The sequence below is a fragment of the Neophocaena asiaeorientalis genome, unplaced genomic scaffold (assembly GCF_003031525.2).
Source record: "Neophocaena asiaeorientalis asiaeorientalis breed wild unplaced genomic scaffold, Neophocaena_asiaeorientalis_V1.1 scaffold461, whole genome shotgun sequence".
NCBI classification, from domain to species: Eukaryota; Metazoa; Chordata; class Mammalia; order Artiodactyla; family Phocoenidae; genus Neophocaena; species Neophocaena asiaeorientalis.
The window spans coordinates 206214-213374 of NW_020173230.1; the positions used below are offsets into that span (position 1 = coordinate 206214).

The 7161-nt window shown below is 60.5% G+C and overlaps 1 protein-coding gene across 1 annotated transcript in view; it reads left to right on the forward strand.

Annotated features, from left to right (window-relative positions):
• The window catches only part of GRID2IP (Grid2 interacting protein), a 33370-nt gene extending 26579 nt beyond the window's left edge, over nucleotides 1–6791 (forward strand). The window contains exons 14-23 of the mRNA XM_024745266.1: nucleotides 14–115; nucleotides 1870–1957; nucleotides 2743–2820; nucleotides 3360–3556; nucleotides 3884–4039; nucleotides 4164–4250; nucleotides 5070–5199; nucleotides 5289–5407; nucleotides 6304–6468; nucleotides 6705–6791. Coding sequence (XP_024601034.1) covers nucleotides 14–115; nucleotides 1870–1957; nucleotides 2743–2820; nucleotides 3360–3556; nucleotides 3884–4039; nucleotides 4164–4250; nucleotides 5070–5199; nucleotides 5289–5407; nucleotides 6304–6468; nucleotides 6705–6776 — 1194 coding nt within the window. The 3' untranslated portion in view covers nucleotides 6777–6791. The remainder of the gene's footprint in view (nucleotides 1–13; nucleotides 116–1869; nucleotides 1958–2742; nucleotides 2821–3359; nucleotides 3557–3883; nucleotides 4040–4163; nucleotides 4251–5069; nucleotides 5200–5288; nucleotides 5408–6303; nucleotides 6469–6704) is intronic.
• Nucleotides 6792–7161: the final 370 nt, after the last annotated feature.

The window sequence follows — 7161 nt, forward strand, 5'->3', positions numbered from 1 at the left end:
GCCCGCCCTGCTGTCCCGGGGCCTGGGCCACCGCCGCAGTGAGACCAGCCACATGAGCGTCAAGCGCCTGCGGTGGGAGCAGGTGGAGAACTCGGAAGGCACCATCTGGGGACAGGTAGGTGACCCGGGGGCCAGGAGTGCTCTGCGCCGGGGGAGGTGGTCTGGGCAGCAGCAGTGAAGGCAAGACCCTTCTCCAGGCCTCTTCCAGCGTCAGCTGAACATCCTCTGGTCCCCATGCTGAGCAGAGGATGAATGAAGGCCCAGCCCATGAACACGCCCACCCTTGGTGGCTGACACAGGCACCGAAGCTCAATCTGTGTCCCTAAGCCAGTGACACACTGGGGACATCCAGAAACAGCACCACACTCACCCTTGAAACCTATCACTTGAGATTTGAATAGTTCCCTTAGGCTCTTAGAGCCAAGAGAAGGACATCTGGTTAGAGAGTCACAGACCTTCGAACTGTCTGCCAGTCTACGATCAGTAGTTTATTCACAGGAGCCAAGACTGAAGGATTCTTAAAAGGGCAGCTGTTCCAAACCCCTGCACACCAGCCTCCACCCTTTCACTCTGATGCTTGAACTTCCTCCCAAACAACACTGCCAATATATACTTGAACCCCTTTAGTGATGGGGAGCTCACTACCCGTCAAGGCATCCCTTTCCTCACTGGACAGTTTTCACCATCCATCCTTGTATTGCTCTGAAATTTTGTCTCACCAAGATTCCCATGTCCTGCTTTCTGTCCTGCCCTTTGAAATCAGGCAGAGCAAGTATATTTCCTTATCCACAGACCAACCAGCCTGTCCCATGAGCAAGGTTCACCCCATCCCTGTTCTTTAGGTCATTCCCCTAGTATGTCGTTTCTAGCCTCATAGTCTGTCAAAGGGCAGGTCCCGAATGGAACTCCTAATGGGGCTTCACCAGTTCAGAGGAGAAAACAGTGCTCTCATCTCCTTTGACCTGGACATCATACTCCTTTTAACATGGCCTGGGAACCCTCCAGCTTCTGGGGCTGCCCCATCGCAGTGCTCATTCCCACCGTCATCCTCAACCCTAGTCCCTTCCTCTTCTTGGGACCAACAGCATGTCCTTAACATGCAGCCACACTCCACTGGGGCATGCTTGTCATTTTTTCCCATTGCCACTTCCTGGGTCCCAGTCCTGTCTCCTGCCTTCCCAGCCAAGTTGGCATCAGCCCACACCTCCAGGGAAGCTTTCCATGTTGCTGATAGACAAAGTCACAAACTGGGACCTACTGGGTCCCCTGGAGACCTCACTCCTACCAGCCTCAGATGGTCCTTGAAGCCTTGCTCTGAAGAGTGGTCTTTCCACTGGATTCTGAAGGTGAACACAGGGACAGAAGTCATGCACATGGCCAAGTCCAAATCCACACCAGGTGTCCCTGGCCTGCAGCCATGGCCCTTCTAGACTGTCACCTCTCACCCAGGTCATTTGTTAAAACCACCTGTCCGGTTCCTAGCTCCTGGCATTTCCCTGCTTTAGTTTCCCCAGAATCGGGAACCCAGAGCAGCTCTGGTGAACTCACTCAAAACAGACCCAGACCCCTTAAGCCTCCTTGGTGGGCTCCAGCCCCTTTAGAGCCCCTCTACCCCCTGCCCCAGCGCAACTTGCTGGCTTCTGCATGGAGAGTGCTACCGGTGTGAGTGGTGTTGACCACAAGAGGGGCCGGCTCACCGCCCGGTAACTTGGATGATTTAGCTTCTCCTGCAGTCTCTTCCTGCCGCCGGGTTTATCCCAGGGCTTGAAGGAGGCTCTCCCTCCTGGAGCTCACAAGGCAGCCCTTAGAGGGTGGGGGCGGTGGAGGGCGGCAGTTCTTCCTCGCTCTGAACCTCCCCCTCCCTCGCAGCTCGGGGAGGACTCTGACTATGATAAGCTGAGCGACATGGTGAAGTACCTCGACCTGGAGCTCCACTTTGGCACCCAGAAACCTGCTAGTGAGTGGCCTGAGGGCCCTAGGGGAACCCAGATACCAGGTCCTCTGTGGCAGCCCACCCACTACCTTCTGTGGCGTCCCAGGGCTTAGAGTCCCCAAGGTCTGCACGGACCGCCATTTATTTACTGTGTCTCTGAGTTATTGAACTTCTCAGAGCCTCAGGTTTCCTACCACAAAATAGAGATAATAACAGCTGACATGTGTTGCATGCTTACCAAATGTCAGACACCCTTGTTTCTAAATTAATCCTGTGACAATTCTGTGAGGTAGGGACTGTGATCCCCCTATCCTCCTGATGAGGAAGCACAAAGGGGCTAGGTAATTTGCTCCGAGTCACACAGCCACAATAAGGTAGACAGATATCCCTTCCAAGTCTCTCCCATTACCCCTCTCAGGGTATCTCCCTGTAGTTGTTGGGTGGGGCTCCAGGCAGCCAGGGATACTGTGTGTGGAAAGTGGTCCCGGGATTGAAGAGAAAGGCCGCTGTCTGTCCAGGAAGCATCTGCAAGGTCGAGAGGTGATTGGTTCTCCTTATGGGGCCAGCTCAGTCCCAAGGGCCCAGGGGAGAGAGGATGGGGGGGGGCGGACACACGCCACATCACGCACATTGTGTTAGACTGGACCCCAGAGTCCATGAGTGAGGGGAGTGTGGACACGTGGAGCTGATTCAGTCAAGTCCATGGTCAGGAGCGTCTGGGCTGTGGGGTGTGGCCACACCCCTCCTGGGCCCTCGCACGGCAGCCTCAGCCTAGCGTCCCCTCATTAAACCATCAGTTTCCCTTCCAGAGCCGGTGCCCGGGCCTGAGCCCTTCAGGAAGAAGGAGGTGGTGGAGATCCTGTCCCACAAGAAGGCCTACAACACCTGTGAGGGGCTGGGGGTGCCGGGTGGTTGTGGGGGGGCACGACGCGACCCCCCACCGGGCCACCGAGCCTTGGATCCACCCCGGTGGATGATCGAGATTAGGCCGTGGGGGCCCCAACACCTGCCTCCCGCGCGGTGAAGACCCTCTCCCAGGTCCCACGGCCAGCCCGATCCCACCGGGCGCAGGTGCCGGCCTTGGCTCCACCCCCATCGGCCCCGCCCTCATCCTGTAATCGGCTCCCCAGTTCCGGCCACGCCTCCAACCGCATACCCTACTGTCCCCGTCTCAGGACCCTCCCTAGTTCCCTGGCCCCAACTCCGCAGGCCCCGCTCAATTCCGAGTCTGTCTCTTTGAGAGCCCCGCCCTCGCCCCTCAATAGGTCGCGGGAAGGACCCTCCCCTCCTCTGGGCAGGCTCCTGCTCCGCCCCGGTTCCTGGCCCCCCGTCCCCCGACACACCCAGGAGCCAGGGTGGATCTTGAAGCGCCGCCCACTCCCCGCCCGGGCCCTGCCCCGGCTCACCCTCGCGGCCCCGCCCGCAGCCATCCTGCTGGCGCACCTGAAGCTGAGCCCGGCCGAGCTGCGGCAGGTGCTGATGAGCATGGAGCCCCGGCGCCTGGAGCCCGCGCACCTGGCGCAACTGCTGCTCTTCGCGCCAGACGCCGACGAGGAGCAGCGCTACCAGGCCTTCCGCGAGGCGCCCGGCCGCCTCAGCGAGCCCGACCAGTTCGTCCTGCAGGTGCTGCGGCCGTGATCCCCGCCCGGGGTCAGGGGTGGCTGCCCAGCGGCCTCGGCCTCCTTTTGTCGCGGCTTTCGCTTTGTGCCTTTGTGCGTGGGTCTCGCTCCCCTCCCGCCACCGCGTTCACGCCTCTGAGTCCCGGTTTTACACCTGTAACAGCCAGTTCTCACTCAGGGTCCAAGGTAGATGGGATGAGGGTGCCCCCTAGAGGTTGTGCTTGTTTTCCTAAGGGAATACCGGGCAGCCCGCTGACCCTCACCCCAGGCTGCCCCGGGGCAGCGGGTTTCCTGGCGGGATGGATGAATCCTGGCCCTGCCTTCCTGTCAGATGCTGTCGGTTCCCGAGTACAAGACCCGCCTGCGCAGCCTCCACTTCCAGGCCACCCTACAGGAGAAGACAGAAGAGATCCGGGGCAGCCTGGAGTGCTTGCGCCAGGCCTCCCTCGAGCTCAAGAACAGCCGGAAGCTCGCCAAGATCCTGGAGGTCAGAACCGCCCCTTCTCAGATCACTCTACCTGCCCCTCTGTCCCCTGGGGCTTCCAGCCTGGAGGTTCATCCTGAGAGGGGCCAGGGCGTGGGGTAGGACCTGCCCACCCTTCTCTCCACAGTTTGTGTTGGCTATGGGCAACTATCTCAACGATGGACAGCCCCAAACCAACAAGACCACGGGCTTCAAGATCAACTTCCTGACGGAGGTGAGGGGGCCTGTCAGACAGTCACTGATTTGTTTGCTCTACCATTGAGGCCCTACAGGAGAGGATGTAACAGAAGCAAAGTTTGGGGGTTGAGGGGATGGGGGGACAAGGTGGCATCTCCAAGCCAAGCCTCAAGATCTGGAAAAATGGAGTGGTGGGAGAAGAGAAGGGCAGGGAGGGAAGGTTCCAGGAGGAAGGGGCGAGTCCCACCTGGTGGATTCTGTGCCCTCAACACCACCACCACCATCAGGCCAGTCCTACCCCAGAAAGATCTAGGATCAGAGAAGGGACAACTCAAATATCCAGCCTTTCCCCTGTGTTTCTGGGACTTTTCCCCCATGACGTCTTCGGGTGTTTTCAAAAAGAGCAAGAAAAACTCCCTTTATAGATATGAATGGTTTAGGGTGTCTGAGGCTCAGATGTGCCACAGATGGTTCCAGAAAACCACAAAAGGGAAGAACTGTGAGTGATGCTCCCCGCTTTCCCTGGGGTTAGAGAATTTTGGGCTCTATCTTTTGATAAGGGCAAACTCACAAGGACAGAAAAACCTAGGGTCCTCCCCTAGCTGGGGGCTGGGGGCCTGGTTCCTGGGGGTCTCAAAGATCTGGGCCAGGAAACAGGCCTGTGGCATCCCAGCAGATGAGAGCTTCAGAGTTAAGGATTACTAGTCATCAGCTTATGAGCTTTGGAGTTGGAGAGTTTTGGGGGCCAGGAACTGACGCCACAGCCCAGGGGAAGCAGGGAGGAGAGCACTTGAGGCCGTGTGATCAGGAATCTGATGGGGTCCTTGAGGAAGATATATGTTGGGGTCACTTGCAGCTGAACTCCACCAAGACGGTGGATGGGAAGTCCACCTTCCTGCATATCCTTGCCAAATCGCTGAGCCAGCACTTCCCCGAACTCCTGGGCTTTGCTCAGGACCTGCCCACCGTGCCTCTGGCTGCCAAAGGTAGGCTGGGTGGATGGGTAGGGAGGCAGAGGCACCGCTGTCCTGGGCTGGGAGGGCAGCCCCACGAGGCTCTGTTGCCTACCCTACAGTGAACCAACGGGCCCTGACCAGTGACCTGGCTGACCTCCACGGCACCATCAGTGAGATACAGGCCGCCTGCCAGAGCATGTCCCCCACCAGCGAGGACAAGTTTGCCGTGGTCATGGCGGTATCCTGTCCCAGTGCCACAGTGGACCCTGGGCGGGGGGGTCAGGTAGAGCTGGCTGTAGCTCCAGTGGCCAGCAGAGATTCTGGGCAGAGGCTGCTCTGGGTCCAGGGGTTCTGGAAGGGGGTCCGCCTTAGGTCATTTAGAATCTAAGTGCTTATGTCAAGTCTGTGTGTAACTGAGAAGGAGGATCTCTTTTTTTTTTTTTTTTTGCGGTACGCGGGCCTCTCACTGTTGTGGCCTCTCCCTTGCGGAGCACAGGCTCCGGACGCGCAGGCTCAGCGGCCATGGCCCACGGGCCCAGCCGCTCCGCGGCATGTGGGATCCTCCCGGACCGGGGCACGAACCCGCGTCCCCTGCATCGGCAGGCGGACTCTCAACCACTGCGCCAGCAGGGAAGCCCAAGGAGCTCTTCTGATTGGCTACATTGCCCTCTCTGTCCTCGGGGGTGGCAGAGTCCAGACTTAAGTCACAAGATACAGGGAGAGGCTTGTCAGACTTGTCAGGCCTGGCCAGTCAAAGGCAGTCAGGAGAGGGGAATATTCCAACTGAGCACAGACAGTGACAAATGCTATAGAAAAAGAGAAACAGAGAAAGGGGGCCACTCTAAGTGGGTGGTTGGGGAAGAGAGGGTGGTAGCATCTGAGCAGAGCCAGGAGGGAAGAGAGAGCTGCCCCACAGAGAGAGGAGCAAGTGAAAGGCCTAAGGCTGGACTGGACGTGGCAGGTGTCAGGACGAGCTTGGAGGGCAGTGGGCAAAGGGACTGGAGCCTCTGACCAGGGCATGGTGCCCAGGTGAGCAAAGGGCCTGGGGTAGACTGGAGTGGTCGCTGTTTGGGTCACTTCCCCGGGGACCTGCCCCAGGGACCTGGGGCAGTTTCCTTAACAGAGGCCCATCAGTCCTTCCTGGAGACAGCCCAGCCGGTGCTGCGGGCCCTGGACGGGCTGCAGCGGGAGGCCATGGAGCAGCTGGGCAAGGCGCTGGCTTTCTTCGGTGAGGATTCCAAAGCCACCACTTCCGAGGCCTTTTTCGGCATCTTTGCGGAGTTCATGAGCAAGTTCGAGGTGAGCCACGGTGGGAGGCCCTGAGGAGAGAGCAGGGCCATAGGTCCAACGAGGGGGGTTCCTCTGTGAAGCTCGGGGTGGGAAAGGGCCCCTAGTGAGTGACACGCTCCCCCAGTGGGGCGGAGCCAGTAGGCCTCCGCCCCGGCGAGGGAGGGGGTGGGGGGAGACGACGCAGGGAGGGGGCGGTCCCGGGACCACTGACCAACCCCCGTCCCCACGTGCTCCTCCCTCCCCAGCGAGCGCTCGGCGACCTGCAGGCCGGGGAGGGCACACGCGGCTCTGGGATGGTTTCGCCCCTCTCCTGGTGACGGCGGCGGCCTCGCGTCCTCGGCGGCCCGAGCGCGGAGCGGACACCGCCCGCGTGGCTCGGAGCGGCCCGGGTGCGGGAGTGGGGCCCAGCCACGCGCGCATCTCCAGCTAGCTCAGCCGTCGAGCTCCGGCCGCCCTCGAAGGTGCGGAGACCCCTTCTTGGGGCCGAGCCCGGGGCTCCGAGGGTTGGGAGCGCGGGGACGGAGCCGGCACGCCGACTCCCCGGGACGCGTGAAGCACCCGCCGCCAGGCCCCGCCGGCTTCCCGCGCCTTGTCCACTCCCCCTTCTCCGCCCCACCCCCGCCCCCTCCCCGCTCCCGGGCCCTCCAGCAAGGGCTGGCTGTGCACGCCCTCAGGACCTAGGGGTCCCGGGGAGGGGCCGCT